Here is a 20,427-nt window from a genome sequence, read left to right as displayed (position 1 = left end):
CATTGAAATAGGTAAGGGATTGATGGCCACCATCCATTCTCTCAGCTCTTTTGAAAGGTTTGGATTAAGAAATGGTCACATTTATGAGCAGGTTGCCAGGGTAAGGGGTGTACACTCCTCAAGCCTGTCTTCAGTGTCAAGACCAGATTAGCCTGCCATCTGACCACAATGAAGGATGTGCAGACTGACTGAAAATCTCGTTAATGGGCTCTTTTGCTGACTTTAATCTACAGTCTGCTACTTACAGGAAGGAGGCCCTCAGCATCCCTTTAGGGAAATAGAACCAGGAGTGGGCTGGTGCTGGTAGACCATCATGATGACCAGCAGCATGAAATTATGCTCCCACTCAAAGGAACTGAGTGGGAGAAAATTCTTCTCCAGTTGTCAAATCCCTAATGCTGCACCAACCATGATCAACCAAATGCCATGTAGCGCAGGAATTTGTCACAGCTTAACATGATGCCACACAATCCAGGAGGGAGAAAAACACCTTGAACAATTGTGCCTATGGCCACTAAGATCAATTTTGTGATAAAACTAAAGTGATAAAATTAAAGTATGTTGTTAACTGAGGCACAGTTGTCTGTGGGAGCAGTCTCACCTTGATCCAACCCCAGTGAATGTAATGTGGCAAAATTGTACCCATCAGCATGTTCATCATGGTTACTGCTGGCTACTCACTGGAAGTGAAAAACATCTCTTACAGGTAGGAAACCTATTCTGAGGAGCCAAAATAGATCTACAATAAAATCAATCCATTTATGGTTTACTGTGAAGATAGCTCGGATTATTATAATCTGTAATAAGAGGGAAAGAAAAATAATCCTTAAATAAAAAGGGGAACGTGTCATGGAGTGATCATTGGTGGAATAATAAACACTTGAGTGCTGTACCACATCAATTGTGAGTGAGTTGGTAGGTACACCTTCCCCGACTGACCCAGGTACATTTGACACAAATCGATCCAGAATTCTATTGATTGTCCCATTCCCACTGTTGCTGTAGTTGCAAAATGTTGTCTTGAACTCACTGCTGAGTGGTTGCAGCACCTACCTCAGTCAGGGATTTAAGAAGTAAATCAGTGTCTTATGATTGCTGTGGAATTCAGTTTGCAATTTGAGGGCTATATGCTGAAGGAGGGGACTGGGAATCCAGAGAAAAATGAACCAATCGTTAAACTAGTGTTCATTTCACAAGGAGGAAGAGTAAACCTCCTTTAAACTCCACAAACCCAACTAGGCTTGAGGCCTGAGGCCTTCCGTTACATCATTCTGCAAATGAGCATAAAAAAAATGTCAGTTTTACTTCATATGATTTTATAATGTGGAGAGGTTATATATAGCTGAATCCATTATTATCGCTTTTAAAATATTGAAAACTAAATACTTCAAAATGTACAATGCATAGAAGTAGATAGCTCTCTGAGAGATCTAGCACAAATGCAATAGGGCCAAATGGCCATCTTTTGTTTTGAAAAATTCTGCAATACTGAAATGATAAGTAAATTTTCTTTCTGAAATATTAGATATAATATTTAATGCTGAGATTGTTACAGGGATTTACCCAGTGCTTGGTTAAACTAGTGTTCATTTCACAAGGAGGAAGAGTAAACCTCCTTTAAACTCCAGCAATTTGAACACTGCACAAAACAGTTGATCAGGTGCTTTCAGCTAAATCACTGATGACAGATTTTAATTGAACACTTAAGAGGCTAAACCACTAACAGACAAGGAAAGTGTGTGTTTGTTATGTTACCTACTTGGGAGCAGCTGGCAGACTCCTCTCCTGTGCTAATATCGTGACTAGGTTTGGGGGTGGAGAGGTATTCTCTGGAAAATGGATTTCAAACAAATAACCTTAAAAAGAAATTGGATGTCAGCATTTGAATGGTTTCTAATTTGCTGCCTGAATGATTCCAAGCAAATGGGGTGCTTGAGGAGATTTTTGAAGCTGGCTCCTGAAAAGAAAACTGACAGAAATAATCAGCCGACAAAGGTATCCTCCTTATCGGTAATTATAAAAAAAGCTCCTCACATCCAATCCACAGGAGATCAAATTAACACAAAACATCATTCTTCATTTGACAAAGAATAATTGAGAAAATAAACAGTACGTTATTAGAACTCTAACTCTACATTACAGTCAATTCTCCGTGTTCCATAGGTAAAAGCTCCAATATATAAAATTCACTGTGGTAATGTTCCTTCTGCATTGAAATATCAGTCTAGATTATGTAGCTACTGCATGGAGTTTGAAGTCAAGATTAACCAACATAGTGATTAAAGGCTTCTATGTACAGTTACCAATAACCTGCTCTCTGATGCTCCATTGAGGTTCTGCTAGTGCACTCAACTCCAAATATTAACGGACTGTAGTGCAAATATGAAGGAAAAGCTGAATTCCTGAAACGAGATGAGAATGACTATCTTTGACAGCCAAAGAGCATTTGTCAGTGTGGCATTGAATAGCCCCAGTAAAATTATGCCAATTGATTCAAGAAACAGCTCTCCACTGATTGGAGTCTTTGTGAGCACAAAAGTCAGTCATTATGATTCTTGGAGGCCAATACTGCCCACAAATAAAGCTTTTCACTGTACTTTGATACACATGACAATCAATCAATCAATATTCTCAGTTTCCAAACATCTCTGCTGGTGTTTCTCAGAACTATGCCCTATGTCCAATCATTTTGAGCTAATGGTTTTTTCTAGCCCCAGTCATCTTGAGCTGCTTCATCAAAGGTCTTCTCTCCCCACAAAGTTGGAGATGAGTGCCCAGTGTTGAGGTCCATTCACAAGTCCTCAGAGTTGAAGCAGCAAAATCTGGACAATGTACAGGATTGGACTGCTCCGTGGCAAGTAACATTCACGCAATACAAATAGCAGGCAACAAAAGACTTCAAGAAGGGACAACCTTAAACATTCATACCCTCCACCACAAGGACACAGAAGCAGCAGTAATGTCAACTACAAAATGCAGTGCAGCAATTCAAGAAGTGACTTTTAACCACACCTTCCAAAATTACCTCTTCTATCACCCAGAAGGACAAATACAACAATCACATGCAAAATCCCCTCCAAGCCACACATTGGTATGGAAATTTCATTATTCCTTCACTGCCTCTGGGTCAAAAGTTTTCTTCCCAACAGAACTATGAAGTAGAGAATTCTAAAAATTCGCAAGTCTTTGAGTGAAGAGATTCTTCCTCATCTCATCCCTAATTGGCTGACCTTTAGTTTTGGACTGTCCAGCCCAGGGAAAGAGCAACATCAATGCTAGACGCTCATTTGTTGGCTTTATGATTGTGAAATTTGAAAGTGATTGGAATAATGGCTCAAATGACACTGTAAGTGTAGCAATTGAATGTGACAGTTGAGTATACCTATAGCACATGCACTACAATGGTTTAAAGAAGATTGCTCAACTTCATCTTCTCAAAGGCACTGAGGGATGAGCATTAAATGTTAGCCCCACCAGCGATGCTCATATTCAATGAATGAATGAGTAAAGTTGGACAACATAAATATTAAATGCAACATTTTAATATATAATAAAAATTACAAATGTGGTCCTGTGAGAAACAAAGCTCACTCACTGCAATAATTTCAGTCTGAGACAAGATCTGAATCAGCAGAGCTCTTTATTTCACACTTGCAAGTGGGTGTGATGTCCACAAGGCAGGGACAAAACACACCGAATTCAACAAATACTCGATGTTTATATAATTTGGTTCCTATATGTTTTTTTCTTATTTCATTGTTCTCCCCCCCCCCACCGTTTACATCCTCCACTTCCCTGAGACCCTCCTGCTTATCTCGTGTCTTATCCAGTCTTGTCTGTGAAAAACATGCTCATTCCTGATTTCAGGCTATTTGCCCCTCATCCTGCCTTTTCACAGCATCCTGTCACTAAGCCTTTCTAAATGGGGATACCATTTGTTACATCCTTAGCAAACCAATTAGCATTTCCTCCACAGAGTTCACATTCTTGTTGACTCAGCTCTTGGCTGAAACAATTACTCACTGATGGAGTTCAGTTATTGTTTTATATAATGAATTTCGAATTGCAGAAGAAACATAAATTTCCTATATCCCACAGGTCCCAAATACACTCACTGACATCAGCTTAAGGCATCTGACATATGGCGTGGATTGAAGCCTGCCATTCATCTTTGCATCACCCATTTTGACTTCAATTGCAAAACGTTTTAAGAGCGGGTCAACCTTTGAACCGAATAGCCTTCCTCGGCTTAACATTGAGGATGGACTTCTAATTGCCACTCTACAAAGGAAAATGAGTTAGGAAAACTTACTGCAAATTCTGTAGAAATGCTGCGTTCCTGACTACGCACATTAGTTTGCAATGGGAGTCTCTCACTGGTATACCAAGTTCAGGAGCATTCAGATCTTACAACGGATTCTGTTTGAATTGCTGTATCCCTGTAGTTTTCAATAGATCTATTGGGCTACTTTGGGCTATTAGCTTCATGGCCTTGCGGGCAGAGTGAGTCAGGGATTGGTTACGGGTCCAGGTTGTAAATCCAAGTTTACGAGGGGGAATGTTTCTCAGCACTTTGCAACTTTCAGTGCACCCAACCATTGAGCAGTTACTGGTTCTGAAATGCCTAGATTGACTTTTCATTGTGGAAATGTGATTTGGCAAATGCTTGCAGTTCTCTTCAAGTCTTTTTGTGGAAGATTCGGCATATCGTTAAGAGCCACTCACTGTAACTGAGACGAATGTGAGTGCTACAGGTACAAATAATGGGTTTGTTTATCCAGACTCTACTCTGTATGCTTTTAAATGACTTTCAATTCACTTTGAGAAACCCAGCAGTATCATTCACTAAAAAGCCAGAGGATTTTTTTCTCCTCTGACTGATGTGAAGTAATGTTTCTGGATGCTGAGGACTGAGCTGGGTGCCAGTTTAATGAGTGCAAGGCATCTTTCCAATACATGACCATGTGCAGTTAGCAGCATAATAGAAATTTTACTGTCACTGTGATTCTTACTGTATGCCAGTATAATAACTCTATTCTGTCAGTAGGGTTTAACTACTTCTAATACATAACATCACACAAATGAAAACAGGCAGTAAGCTTAACAAAGAAATCCTGTTACTTCATCTGTGAAAAATGCATTGCCTCATGTTGATGGAAATGTAACCTTTCTTCTATAAAGTGAAGCCTTGCTAACTGGGCATGTTCTTTGTCATGGTATATATTTTCATTGTTAGATTACTAGGAAAATGTTTGGCATCCTTTAGAGGAGATAGCGCTGCAGGCCCAACACACACTTGGAACGAAAACGCTTTGCATTGTGAACATGAAGTTTCAAATGGAAAGCAAGCAGAATGTAAGAGCCAAATATGTTCATGTTAAATGGCGCCACTATTTAGTTTGTAAGTGATACAAGTTTTATATCAGAATTGGGATCAAGAATCAAAGCATCAAAGTAAATCAAGGTTATTAGGTTCCAATTGACCTGCAATAATATAATTATTTGGTATTGCTTAGATTGTATGCTAAATTGGTAGCTATCCCAGGAAATACTACAGCTTGCAATTTTCTTCCAGTGAATTAGGCAAATATATTAATACGGACTGACTAACTAACCCATTAAACCAATTATTATGCATCAGAAATGGTTGAATGAAGACAATCACTCATTTGTGCCAACTAATCTGAGTACATTGTCCTTGATTGCCACCACCAACTCCATTTCCTAGCCACTGATACTGGCCTTCTCTCTGACACCATCATTCTTTTGAACAACTGCAGGAGGATGAGCCAGACTGATCACAATCCCTGTTCCATAATTTTCTGAGCTTCTGAACACATATACACAACATCATGAAGAGTGTCTTTCTCCATCTCTGTAATATCTTTCAATGCCACTCTGCCTCAGCTTATCTTTTGCAGAGACTTCATCTAGGCCTTTTTTTAAAAAAAAAATTTCTAGACTTGATTATTCCCTGGCCAGCCAGACATCTTCCACCTTAAGTTCTTCAAAATCTTTGCTGCCAGCATTCTGTTCACCCATCATCTTTGTGCTCACTGGCTCCCAGTTGTGCAATGATTTGACTTGAAAGTTCTTGCCATTGATCTCAAATCCCGCTAAGGCTTTGTCCTCTATGTATCTGTAACCATCTCCAGCCCTACAAGCCTCTGAAATATTTAACAATTTTCTAAGTCTTGCATCTTTTGAATCCCCAGTTTAACTGCTCCGCCACTGGTGGCTGTGTGTCCACTCGCTGAGTCCCTAAGCTCTGGAATTTGCTTCCTAAATTTCTCTGTTTCTCTATTTCTCTTTCATCATCCTTACGAATCTCCTTAAAATCTAACTCTGATTAAATTTTTGGTCATCTGGTTCAGTGTCAGATATTGATTGCTAATGCTTCTAGAAAGTGTCTTATATTAAAGATACAATATAAATATGTTGTATTCTTACACTTATAGATATGTATTCAATCATCAAAATGATGTTACAGAAAGGGTTGAAAGGCCTAATAATGACTTTGAGAAACGTGGAGACCAAGTTAAAATTAGCCAAAGGGATTTCTTCATCCTGCCCTCTACTAGATTTCTGCACATCATCTGTTACCTTGCTTTATTCCCAGCCTGTGGCACAGTGACTAAATGTCCATCTGTCCGAAAGACATCCAAAAATAAATGACTGTTGGCTATTATTCCAGTCTACTGCATCAATTCAACAGTTCACACAGACTAATATATGGTAATAAATGCAAATAAACACAAATACTGCCTGAGAAAGTGAAGGTGGAGAATAGAGACACTTAGACAGATGGTCGTGTTGTCCTTGCAGTATCGCTGTTTGTGGTAACTGAGCTGTCCAGGGATTGACGCTTGTTTTCCAGCATGACCTCTGAGGCAGAATGCCACCAGCTTAAACTGCGTTGCAAGATTCTGAGCAGATAATCTAAACTGGCTCTTCGGCAAAACTCTCTGTACTCTGCTGAACAACACAGCTTTAATCAGTCCTCAAGGGCAGACATTTAATTTCACAAACCTACATATGCATACAACTGCTCTGAATGATTTAGCAAATATTTATCCTCTTCCTCCCTCAATGTTTCTCTCTTTATCTTCAAGAATGGTCATTGGACCCGAGACATTAACATTGCTTTCTTGCCACAGCTGCTGCCAGACCTGCTGAATTTCTCCAGCAATTTCCGAATTCTGTTTCATATTTCTAGCATCCGGAGTTATAGAGTCATAGAGTAGTATGGAACGGAAACAGACCCATCAGTCCAACATGTCCATGCATACCAGCTATCCCAACCAAATCTAATCCCATTTGCCAGCACTTGCCCCATATCCCTCTAAACCCTTCCTATTCATATACCCATCCAAATGCTTTTTCAGTGCTGCAATTGAACCAGTCTCCACTACTATATCTGGCAGCTCATTCCATACATGTACCTTGTTTTACTTATCTTTTTATTCCTCTCCTGCTGGTAGGAGCACATTGACTGGTCTCAGAGATCCTGCTTAGTTAGATAATCTTCAGGTGTGAGTCTAACTGTGGGTGTTAACAATATGGGGTATCACAGTCATTGCTTGACCCTTTTCCCATTGAATGCCCATACATGTTCATTTCCAGCAGGAATAATTGGATTGTGATTGAAAGAGGGAACCCTGGAGCTTTAACTCCTATTTTTGTTGTCTTCATGGAGACTCTGAGCTGGGAGTTGTGCTTCACACTCATTATTAATGTGCAAACGTTTTGCTTGCTTGTCTTATTTTGAAGAAGCTTTATTTGCTGTCAGTGTGACATCGCCCAAACCAAATATATTTTCAGCACAATCCCTTTTCAGTCTCTACTGACACATTAGAACCTGATGTTCTGAGGCTACAAGATTTTCTTTGTCCTGTGTGCAACTTTTATTCAGATATTATTTCTCATGATTTTAATGTTGATACTGAAAGTTGAGGTCGAATAGAGAATGTCACTTTGGATTCAGCAAACTATACAGAATATGTTATTACTGAAGGACATGGGAAAATAAATTCAGGAAAGATTCAGGTTAGTGGTGCCTGTTCTATGAAACATTTATTTATTGTTACACACAAGGACTTTCCATCAAAGAGGTGCACCACAGGTCATCACAGAGACTAGTCTGTGAATCAATGAAACAATGATCATCTAATGAATCATTCCCAATCGATGGAACTATCACCAATCTGTAATGAAAAGCAATAAATCTGTGGGTTTCAGAAGATAGCCAAATTACAACCTTATAAAAATGGATGGAAATACAAAACAATGAACTACAAATCACTTAGACTGATGTCAGAAAAGGAAAAGTGATGGAATCTGCAATCAAGGACATCGTGTGAGTGCTTGTCAGGTAAAAGGATTTAAGAGACAGAGAATGAGGATAAAATCCATCTAAAAATTGGGCCGATATGTCAAAATGATAAAATTGGCAGAGTAGCCATAATGACTGACGTGTTGCTGTCTCTACTTCGCTAATCACAAAATGTGTTCAAAATATGTAACAAAAATGTATTATCAATTATTGGTATTAATTACAATTTGTTATTATTCATAACCATTTCTAATAAAATGCATAAAAATCTTATTATAGAATTTTACGCAAGCAAATTACTTAGAATAAGCGTTGTCTATGTGAGTCAAGACTAATTTTTGTTTTGTATTTGAACTGCAGGTTATTCATTCCGATGCCTACTACTGTAAGACTATCCTCGATGATAACAGTTCCTCTGCACTCATCATTCTCGGTTTTGTCCTAATGTCTCCCCTGATTGTGATTGCCATGGTGACCTACTGCAGTGTGGCACGCCGTCTGCGTCTCTTCCTTTGCTTCCTACCCTACTCCCAAGCCATCTACAAAGGCTTGAAGTGGACTGGGCATGACCACCCCAGCTTCTGTTGCTGCGGAAGAGAATGGGATAGCAATTTAAAGGCTTGGGTTTGATCGAGTTTGATGATATGTTGTATGTATTGCAGCCTGTTACTGCATTTGCATCATAATTGTATGCTCCATTTTCTGTCTCCTGCATTGTGAAAATATTGACAGTGACATTTTAGCATTAAGATCAAAGCAGTGATTACTGGGAATACATACCAGGTTCCTCAACATTTGTAAAGGGAAAGGAAAGATTGATGTCTTGGGTTGAGAGATATCAGAGCTAAGATATCATTCTGAGCTGTTGTGTAGTTCCAACAATGCAGCTTCCCCCCGTCCATTTTTAATCCTATAATTTGAAGTAGAAAATATTTATTCTAGTCTCTTTCAAGACGAGTAGCCGCGAGCATTTTCAATTATTTTTACTAGCTTTGCCTACATTATACACATCTATGTGCATCTGAATGTTTTAAGCTGCCTATGTAAACACATCACACGGTAATGACTTTTCCTCTCCAGTTGAGATACTGCAGCGCTAACACTGGCGGGAAGGTTTCCCTGCATTATCTAGCGTAGGTTTGTCACTGATTACAGCAGAGAGCCCGATTGCTGGGAGGGAAGCTGGTTAGGATGCTAAAAGCCTGAATTACTTGGCCATGCTGAAACATTCCTCAGAGCTGTTCTTGCCTCCCTACCAGTTGTATTTAAAATGGAGGCAGAATATTTATATATATTTAAATATATCTATTTAAAAGAGCAACGCACATTTGTGAGTGGACTAATTAGCACTCACTGTCAGAACTACCATTGGGCAGATTCGCAGACGGGGTTTATTTCTTTGATTTATTGTTGTCACATGTACCGAGCTACAGTGAAAAGGATTGTTCTGTGTGCTGTACAGGCAGATCACACCATACAAAGTGAGTCAGAGTTGCAGAACAGTGTTACAGCTGCAGAAGAGGTGCAGAGTGAGAGATCAAGATTTAAGATTTTTATGGATTATTCCATCCCACCCAGATGCTGCAAATCAGAAACAAAAATAGAAATTGCTGGAAAAGCTCAGCAAGTCTGCCAGCATCTGTGGACAGAAATCAGAGTTAACATTTCAGTGACCGTTGGACCCTAAAACATTAACTCTGATTTCTGTCCAAGATGCTGCCAGACCTGCTGAGCTTTTCCAGCAAATTCTATTTTTGTATCGGAATACTTCATGCTGCAATACTATTGAAGGCTGTAGTGTGATGGCACATTGTTATATTCTGTGGCAGAACAGCTACAGACTGTACAGTGTTTGAAAAATAGCCTGAAGGAAAATTCCACAAAAGTAATAAGATTTCAAGAAAATAAATTCACCCATCACAATGCTTTGAAAACCAGATTGATTATCCTAACGTCAATAGTTCATTGCCAAATTTAGAGTTTGCAACCATGTTTTTAAATATCATCAAAACGAGAACAAGAGTGTGGACCTTGCTGTCTAGTTAACACACTTCAATTACAGAATGGCTGGCAAATGAAGAAAGAGCTATCCAATTTTTGTCAAATTAATAATCAGGGAAAGTTTTCTCTGATGCAAAGCTGACAACTTCCAAATCTGTTGCCCCAGGTTGCTTTAAGGATTAGTATTCGATGGATCGAAACAGTCCCAGCTTGTAAATTGTGGTCTGCATTTGCAAGTCATGACCCTTCTGCGAATGTCAATCCCATCTGAGGAGAAACATTATGGGAGAACAAATATCTGGAACTTAGAGATTCACTTTACCTTGGTGCCTCAATCAATGCAGGAATAGAGGAGCGAGAAACATGATTTTTAATGATGGATTCACTCTCTGCTGAAGTCATGGCAATGTTTACCTGCAGTGCCCCTGAATATCAATATCTGGTTTGTATGTTTGCTGATGCTCCGATACAATTGTGAGAACGGGAGTCCTCAGTTAATACTGAAGTGTAAATAACATTTAATATATGCTGCTTGTTTGTTCAGATACCTTCTGAAATGCCTGAAGTCAGATTCAACCAGAATAACTTTGCTATCACTGTCTGCCGTGTCTAATAACGTGATCGTTTTAACCCTTTGCTTGCACCTAAATGACCGGCTTCAGATTGGGCAGCTCATGAGAACAAAATTAACAAAACGCAAACTGTTAAATATAATTAACTTGTAAAAAAATGCTAAATGAATAAAGTGACTGTATGCAGAAACTGGGAGAATGAGGCACCTTTATTTGAAATTTCATAAAGATTTGAACAGCGTATTTTCAGTGACTCCTATCATTCACACATGCAATGAACAGCTCTGAAACCTAACTCCTGTAATTTTACTATTCAACAATAGTACGACAGTATTCAACAACAGAAGCTTCTGAATCTCAGTGTCATAGAATCTTAAAGATGTATAGAATGGAAACAGGCCCTTCAGTCCAACTCGACTGTGCTGACCAGATATCCAAAATTAATCTGGTTTCCTTTGCCAGCATTTGCCCCAAGTTTCTCTAAATCATTCCTATTCAAATATCCATCCAGGTGCCTTTTAAATGTTGTAATTGTCCCAGCCTCCACCACTTCCTCTGACAGCTCATTCCATACACGCATCACCTTAGGTCCCTTTTAAGTCTTTCCCCTCTCACCTTATACCTGCTCCATCAATTTTTGGACTTCCCTACCCTGGGAAAAAGACTTTGGATATTCACCCTATCTGTGCTCCTCATGATTTTATAAACCTCCATAATGTCACCCATCAGCCTCCGATACTCCAGGGAAAATATCTCCAGACTATTTGACTTCTCCCTATGGCTCAAACCCTCCAGTCCAGGCAAAATCTTTGTAAATCTTTTCCATACCCCTTCAAGGTTAACAACATCTTCCCTAGAGCAGGGAGACCAGAACTGAATGCAGTATATCAAAAGGAGCCTAACCAATGTCCTGTACAGTCGCAACATGACCTCCCAACTCCTTTACTTAATGTATGGTCCAAAAAAGGCAAGTAAAACAAATACCTTCTTCACGATCAAAAGTATAAATTGCTGGAAAAGCTCAGCAGGTCTGTGGAGAGAAATCAGAGTTAACGTTTTGGAATGTCTTCCCTACCCTGTCTACCTGTGACTCCAACTTCAGAGAAGTACGAACCTACACCCCAAGGTCTCTTTATTTGGCAACAATCCCTAGGACCCTACCGTTAAGTGTGTAAGTCCTGCATAATCGGTCAGTGCCAATGAAATATATTTACAATCCTGGCTGTTACCAATATGTCGGGTTAACACCAACATCCATCATTGCAGGTGGAATAATATTATGATGTTGACATCAATCAACACTGGAACAATATCACAACAATATTGACAGCTCTGAATGCTCTCACCAAGTCATCACAGTACAATTTCTCAGAGCTTTGTTAATTTGTTGTTACAATTTGGACATTTATTATTCTGGCATCAAGGGTAGGCTTTGATCTGGACCTGCCTCTGTTGCTGTACAAACTGTTGCATGCCTAAACTAAAAGTGCTGAGGATTAATGGCAATTTGTACTTAGGCCTCAGCAAAGTCAATTGCGTCAGCATTGGTCACACCTCCACTGGGAACATGTCTGAATGATGAGATCAATGTTGAGGTTCACTCAGGTGATTTCTGGTATGGAGGAAATGTCTTATGACCAAAGGTTAAACAGGGTGGGACTCTACTCACTGGAGTTTAGAAGAATGAGAGGTGATCTCATTGAAACATACAGGATTCTTATGGGGATTTTATTAGAGTAAATGCTGAGAGGATGTTTCCCCTTATAGGAGAGTGTAGGAGCAGAGGGCATAGCCTCAGAATAAAGAGGCACCAATTTAAGACTGAGGTAAGGCAGATTTTGTTTCTCTCAGAGAGTCATGAGTCTTTGGAACTCCTTGTCACAGAGAGTTGTAGGGACAGAGTCCTTGTGTGTAGTTAAGGCTGAGTAGGTAGATTCTTGATCAGTAGGGGAATCAAGGATTACAAGGAAAAGGCAGGAAAGTGGACGTGAGGAATGTCAGATCAGCCATCATCTTATTGAATGGCAAAAGAGGCTCAAGGACCGAATGGCCTGCTACTGTTCCTATTTCTTATGGTCTTATGGACTTGCCTATTTCCTTAACAACAAGCTACAAGTGTATTTGAGTAAGATGGGTTTGGAAGCAATTTTGTTTTAGCTTAATATTTTTAATGTTTAATACTGTTTAATGTTTTTATTTACCACTGATTATTGCAGTGTAAAACTGCTCTTGCTGTTGGGAGAGACATTCTTTCAAAATGCATCTTGTGCTTCCTGAAAAGGATGAGTCCCAGGGGATTAATCAGGGGAATGTAACCATGATAAGTAGCATCCAGGTATGGTGGCCCATAATTCACAAACCTTTTTTCACCGCATCACAGGAAATTTGGTAAAGACTCCCATTATTGAGTCTTCAAACTTAAGGACAAAATCATCTTCATATGCAGTTGGAAACTGTACATGCACAGTAAGTGCACAATTTACATACCTTGGGTGTCGGGAATTCATTTCGCAGCTAATGTTATTCTAAACAGACTCAAAGATAAAGGACTTTGAAAGATGTGTGTGGAGACCAGATTTATCATGTAAATTGTATTCTGTTCCTTCCTCAGGCATGGATATTCATGATTTACAAATGTAATCTCTACGGTTGCACAACAGCTTGGTGTTGGCAGGGTTTAATGCATCCAACTGCACAGCCATCCAGGATACGGTTGGATATCATTCCCTTGTCAGCTTCCTTTGGGTGTTGAATTGTTTTTGATCTAGACTCATTTCCTGACAGCAATATGTGCACAGCAATGAGCCTGCACCTGCCATCAAAGGTTCCCTGGTTTCCTGGAGTGGAGGATGTCCTAAGGTCCCTCAGTCAACTGCATGTCCATCTACCTCCCCCTAAAACAGGGGAGTTGTTGCTATACTGCTCACTCACATACTCACAAAAGCACGGCTGTGCATTCACTTTAGGTTTCCTTTCATTCCATTAATGTCCATTTTCACCTCTGAACCCATCCTTCACCAAGGATCATATACATGTAAAACCAATTTTGAAGCTTGGTTAAATAAAATAACCTCCTTTTCCATTTGCAGACCCTCATATTTAGATTCATACATCATTTTAAATGGGATTTGATAGCCAGAAATTCTCTTCACTGAAATTGGCTCCAGGTGGGAGAGCAAGCCTGTACATTATTCCCATGCACTGGAGCACAAATTACAGGGCAGTCAGTGGTCTAAACTGGCGAAAGATTCACAAAACCCTCATCACTACAAAAACTATCTCTCAGTGCTGACAGCATAGAAATGCAAAGCTAAAGTCTTAATACAGATGCTGACATCTAGCCATGTTGGCAGCACACAGGGCTAAAGTATACCAGTTCTTGGGTAGAGAGAGTGCAAAGGTATATATATTTTATCACTGCTTCGATGAAGAATTGCAAAGCTGTAGCATCCATGGTGAACTGCACAGTTCCATCAGACTAAATTCAAGGTTGCAGTATTGATTCATGGGTCAGATATGAGGAATCAAGATGTGGGCTCAGAAGGAATCAAGATATTAACATCTTTACATTTCAGTAGGCCACAGCCTTGAGTGTAGACGATGAGGCAGAAACATCCAGACTGCGAAAAGAAAGCATCCATCCCACTCCCTCCCTTTTGTGGGAAGACCTTATAGAGGTTTATAAAATTATGAGGGGCATGGATTAAATAAATAGACAAGGTCTTTTCCCTGGGTTGGGGGAGTCCAGAACTAGAGGAATGGGTTGAGGGTGAGAGGGGAAAAATTTAAAGGGGACCTAAGGACAATATTTTCATGCAGAGGGTGATGGGTGTGTGGAATGGGCTGCCAGAGGAAGTGGTGAAGGCCAGTGCAATTACAACATTTAAAGGCATCTGGATGGGTACATGAATAGGTGGGGTTATGGGTTAAGTGTTGGTGAATGGGACTAGTTAGCATGGACAATTTGGACCGAAGGGTATGTTTCCATGCTGTACGTCTCTCTGACTCTATGACTCTAAGTAAAAGAAAATCCTTCGTAGCTCACTACTCTTTCTCAGCTTGCTCTGTAAACTGCTGCCTCTGCAAATTCCCTGCTGAAAGGAAATGTGGGGAATAAACACCTTCGCAGACACTGAAAGAGTGAATCCTCCACTGGGGAGGGAAAACTTGAGGAGCGGTATATCCAAAATCTCACCCCATGACCACAAAATCGGAAGGAGTCAGCAGAAAACCAAGAGAAAACAACTCATTGTTTGAGATCCAGACTGGTGGGTGACTGTGTTTCTCTGACCTTTCTTGTCTTCCCTACCACAATATATATGTCCGATCTAGCCTTTTCGTGTGTCTATTTGAATGTGGATGGGAATTTCTAAACAAGGGGTTGAGCTGCAGTTATAGTATTAGCAATAAGTAATTCAACTTGTCTATTTTTTTGCCATTGGTTAAACAAAGTTACAGTGAACAGTTATTCTCCTGTCAATGTTAAAAAAAATTGATGTTCTTTTAACCTGAATTAGACAGTGAGGTAAAACTGGGCAATCAACTTTTCACACGTGTGACAACTTCATGAATAGTGAGGCTTGATTACCAATGCCTCACTCTAGTCAGTCATGACAGTAAATACAAGGCAACTCTCGATACAGAATTACAGACTTCCACATCAAGCTAGATTCTGTCATTGGATAGAAACTGGGGCTGCAGTTTCCCATCACTGGGTAGATACAGCGTCACAGCACTTCTTTGCATGGTAGACACAGGCTGATGATATTCCTACATTGAGGAGGTGCATGGCCATAGTAATCCATATTCAGATAGTTCAAAAGCTACACATCATTTTACCTCTGGATAGACGCACTGCTACAGTTTTCCACAATAACATAGGGAAGTGTTTGACCACTGGGTATGTATTAAAACTATGACACAACCAGAGGCTGCTATATTAAAAAGTGTAAAGGGTATGGTTTCTCTCTGAAAATATTGATAGAATGGCTTTGTTTATATCATTTGTTCAATCTGTCACTTTCCCTTTCTATCAGATTGATAATGCTGGGAAGCAAGTATGAAGCTTTCTGCCTGACCACTACATGGCAAGATGAGTTAAAAGCTGTTTGCTGGGGTAAATTCATCAATATCCGACACCAAGTAAGAAGCCACATTGGAAAATAATAGATGTTAGATAATGAAGTTCTGCAGCATTAACTTCAATCCACCCAGCCTCCAGTGCAGCTTCTGGTTAGACGTCTAGTATCGACAAATTTATTCTGCAAAATACTCAGGCGGCAAAATAGTCATTTAATGCTTTACCATCCTAAGTATGTTCTAGGTATCACCATGGCAATTGAGAGGCAACTGTTGCAGTGATACAGAAATGAAAATTATTTTCTTGATTGGTTGACACTCCAGTGTATTCTCCTTTACTTTTCACACTGGACTTGAATGGCTGCCTTATTAAAAACTAATAGGTATCTGGAGATGTCATTATAGTTTGACTGCTTGTATGTTCTATAGATAGAAGAGATACCTATTCCCATAAAAAATAAATAACATTTAAAGTTGTCAGTAGACTTTTGAATTCTTTCTAGAAGTTCTTCTCGTTGATGGTGGAATGGGCTCGTCCAAGTCTAAGGAGTGTCTCACAAGATCTGTGCCAAAGAACTGAAAACAGAACACAAACGAATGCAAAACTACCCTTCCAGCACAATGTCCTGCTACTGGGGCCCAGCACACATACCCAAACTCACTCACACATGCACATGCACACAGTCACACTCACACATATAAACACACTCACGCATACACACACACACACACTCCTCACATTTACATAAACATACACTCACTGACACACACAAATGCACACTCACACACACACAGCACACACATCAATTCACACACATACACTCACTGGCACAAACACATATAAACACATGCACACACAGACACAGTTCAATGTCCATGGAGTAGCTAATGGAAGGTTACAATTACAAACATTATAAAAATTGCACAGGGTAATGGTGAAAAGGCAGCAGTTTGGCATCAACTTAAAATGCTCGGTGAGCTGGTGCAGGCATAATGGATCAGAGGCCTCCTTTTGCACCGTAACAATTCTATGAAGATATTGGTTGAGTAGTTCAATAGAATTTAAACCCTGGATAGGAGCACTGGAAGAATTGAGTGCTTTTGTCCAATATTACTAACAGTTTTGGTATATCCAATGTCAGAACACACACCCAGGTGGAGAGGCTATGGGCAGTGTTTAATGGAGGTGAAGGTGATCTTCTTTGCCACCTAGAGAGCGGCTGAGAACTCCATAGCCCCTCTGTTTGGGAATGTTCACTATAGCGTCTCTCTGGCCTTCCTGAGGTTTAAAGACTCCAAGGGCACCTGCCAAGAGCTACCATCCACTCAGAGGCCACCAGGTCTTCCTGACTTGACAGCTCCGCCCAGCAGGTGATAGCTCCTACTGATACTATGCCCACTCGAAGCCTGTGATTGCCTGTGATAATAGACTATAGGTGCAGGAGTAGGCCATTCTGCCCTTCGAGCCTGCACCACCATTCAATGTGATCATGGCTGATCATCCTTAATCAGTATCCTGTTCCTGCCTTATCTCCATAACCCTTGATTCCACAATCCTTGAGAGCTCTATCCAACTCTTTCTTTAATTAATCCAGAGACTGGGCCTCCACTGCCCTCTGGGGCAGAGCATTCCACACAGCCACCACTCTCTGGGTGAAGAAGTTTCTCCTCATCTCTGTCCTAAATGGTCTACCCCATATTTTTAAGCTGTGTCCTCTGGTTCAGGACTTACCCATCAGCTGAAACATGTCTCCTGCCTCCACAGTGTCCAGTCCTTTAATAATCTTACATGTCTCAATCAGATCCCCTCTCAGTCTTCTAAACTCAAGGGTATACAAGTCCAGTCGCTCCAGTGTTTCAGTGTAAGGTAATCCCGCCATTCCAGGAATTGACCTCATGAACCTACACTGTACTCCCTCAATAGCCAGAATGTCTTTCCTCAAATTTGGAGACCAGAACTGCACACAGTACTCCAGGTGTGGTCTCACCAGGGTCCTGTACAGCTGCAGAAGAACCTCTTTGCTTCTATACTCAGTCCCTCTTGTTATGAAGGCCAGCATGCTATTAGCCTTCTTCACCAACTGCTGTACCTGCATGCTTACCTTCATTGACTGGTGTACAAGAACACCCAGATCTCTCTGTACTGCCCCTTTACCTAAATTGATTCCATTTAGGTAGTAATCTGTCTTCCTGTTCTTGCCACCAAAGTGGATAATGATACATTTATCCACATTAAACTGCATCTGCCATGCATCTGACCACTCACCTAACTTGTCCAGGTCACCTGTAATCTCCTATCATCCTCATCACATTTCATCCTGCCACCCAGCTTAGTGTCATCAGCAAATTTGCTAATGTTATTGCTAATACCATCTTCTATATCATTAACATATATTATAAAAAGCTGCAGTCCCAGTACTGATCCCTGTGGTACCCCACTGGTCACTGCCTGCCATTCAGAAATTGAGCCGTTTATCACTACTCTTTCTTTCCTATCAGCCAACCAACTTTCGATCCAAGTTAGTACTTTGACCCCAATACCATGCGCCCTAATTTTTCTCACTAACCTCCTATGTGGGACTTTATCAAAAGCTTTCTGAAAGTCCAGGTACACTACATCTACTGGATCTCCCTCGTCCATCTTCAGAGTTACATCCTCAAAGAAATTCCAGAAGATTAGTCAAGCGTGATTTCCCCTTCATAAATCCATGCTGACTCTGACCTATCCTGTTACTACTATCCAGATGTGTTGTAATTTCATCCTTTATAATAGATTCCAGCATCTTTCACACCACTGAGGTCAGACTAACTGGTCTATAATTTCCTGGTTTCTCTCTCTCACCTTTCTTAAAAAGTGGTGCAACATTAGCCACCCTCCAATCCGCAGGAATTGATCCCGAATCTATCGAACTCTGGAAAATAATCACCAACGCATCCATGATTTCCCGAGCCACCTCCTTCAGTACCCTGGGATGTAGACCATCAGCCCCCGGGGACTTATCAACCTTCAGACCTAACAGTCTCTCCAACACCAATTCCTGGCAAATATAAATTCCCGTAAGTTCAGGTCCTTCAGCCACTGTTACCTCAGGAGATTGCTTGTGTCTTCCCCAGTGAACACAGATCTGAAGTACCAATTCAATTCTTCTGCCATTTATTTGTTCCCCGTAATATATTAGGAGAAAGTGAGGACTGCAGATGCTGGAGATCAGAGCTGAAAATGTGTTGCTGGAAAAGCGCAGCAGGTCAGGCAGCATCCAAGGAGCAGGAGAATCAATGTTTCGGGCATGAGACCTCCTTCAGGAATGAGGACAATGTGCCAAGCAGGCTAAGATAAAAGGTAAGGAGGAGGGACTTGGGGGAGAGGCGTTGGAAATGCGATAGGTGGAAGGAGGTTAAGGTGAGGGTGATAGGCCGGAGTGGAGGTGGAGGCGGAGAGGTCAGAAGAAGATTGCAGGTTAGGAAGGTGGTGCTGAGTTCGAGGGTTGGGATTGAGACAAGGTGGGGGGAGGGGAAATGAGGAAACTGGAGAAATCTGAGTTCATCCCTTGTGGTTGGAGGGTTCCTAGGCGGAAAATGAGGCGCTCTTCCTCCAGCTGTCATGTTGCTATGGTCTGGCGATGGAGGAGTCCAAGGACTTGCATGTCCTTGGTGGAGTGAGAGGGGAAGTTGAAGTATTGAGCTACAGGGTGGTTGGGTTGGTTGGTCCGGGTGTCCCAGAGGTGTTCTTTGAAACGTTCCGCAAGTAGGCGGCCTGTCTCCCCAATTTAGAGGATGCCACATCGGGTGCAGCAGATGCAGTAAATGATGTGTGTGGAGGTGCAGGCGAATTTGTGGTGGATATAGAAGAATCCCTTGGGGCCTTGGAGGGAAGTAAGGGGGGAGGTGTGGGCGCAAGTTTTGCATTTCTTGCGGTTGCAGGGGAAGGTGCGGGAGTAGAGGTTGGGTTGGTGGGGGGGTTGTGGACCTGACAGTGGAATCACGGAGGGAGTGGTCTTTTCGGAACACTAATAGGGGAGGGGAGGGAAATATATCCCTGGTGGTGGGGTCCGTTTGGAGGTGGCGGAAATGACGATGGATGATATGATGTATATGGAGGTCGGTGGGGTGGTTGATGAGGATTCTGTCCTGGTGGTGATTGGAAGGGCGGGGCTCAAAGGCAGAGGAGTGCGAAGTGGAGGAGATGCGGTGGAGAGCATCGTCGATCATGTCTGGGGGGAAATTTCGAAGACTGCAACGGACCCCACGACCAGGGATATATTTCCCTCCCCTCCCCTATCAGCTTTCTGAAAAGACCACTCCCTCCGTGACTCCATTGTCAGGTCCACACTCCCCACCAACCCAACCTCCACTCCCAGCACCTTCCCCTGCAACCACAAGAAATGCAAAACTTGCACCCACACCTCCTCCCTTACTTCCCTCCAAGGCCCCAAGGGATCCTTC

The 20,427-nt window shown here is 41.2% G+C and overlaps 1 protein-coding gene across 1 annotated transcript in view; it reads left to right on the top strand.

Annotated features, from left to right (window-relative positions):
• LOC132833791 (transmembrane protein 88) overlaps nucleotides 1-8,962 on the top strand; it is a 35,366-nt gene extending 26,404 nt beyond the window's left edge. The window contains exon 2 of the mRNA XM_060852367.1: nucleotides 8,693-8,962. Within this exon, the coding sequence (XP_060708350.1) occupies nucleotides 8,693-8,962 (270 nt within the window). The remainder of the gene's footprint in view (nucleotides 1-8,692) is intronic.
• The last annotated feature ends 11,465 nt before the right edge of the window (nucleotides 8,963-20,427 follow it).

The sequence above is a fragment of the Hemiscyllium ocellatum genome, chromosome 37 (genome assembly GCF_020745735.1).
Source record: "Hemiscyllium ocellatum isolate sHemOce1 chromosome 37, sHemOce1.pat.X.cur, whole genome shotgun sequence".
NCBI classification, from domain to species: Eukaryota; Metazoa; Chordata; class Chondrichthyes; order Orectolobiformes; family Hemiscylliidae; genus Hemiscyllium; species Hemiscyllium ocellatum.
This window is presented reverse-complemented; position numbering and strand designations above follow the sequence as displayed.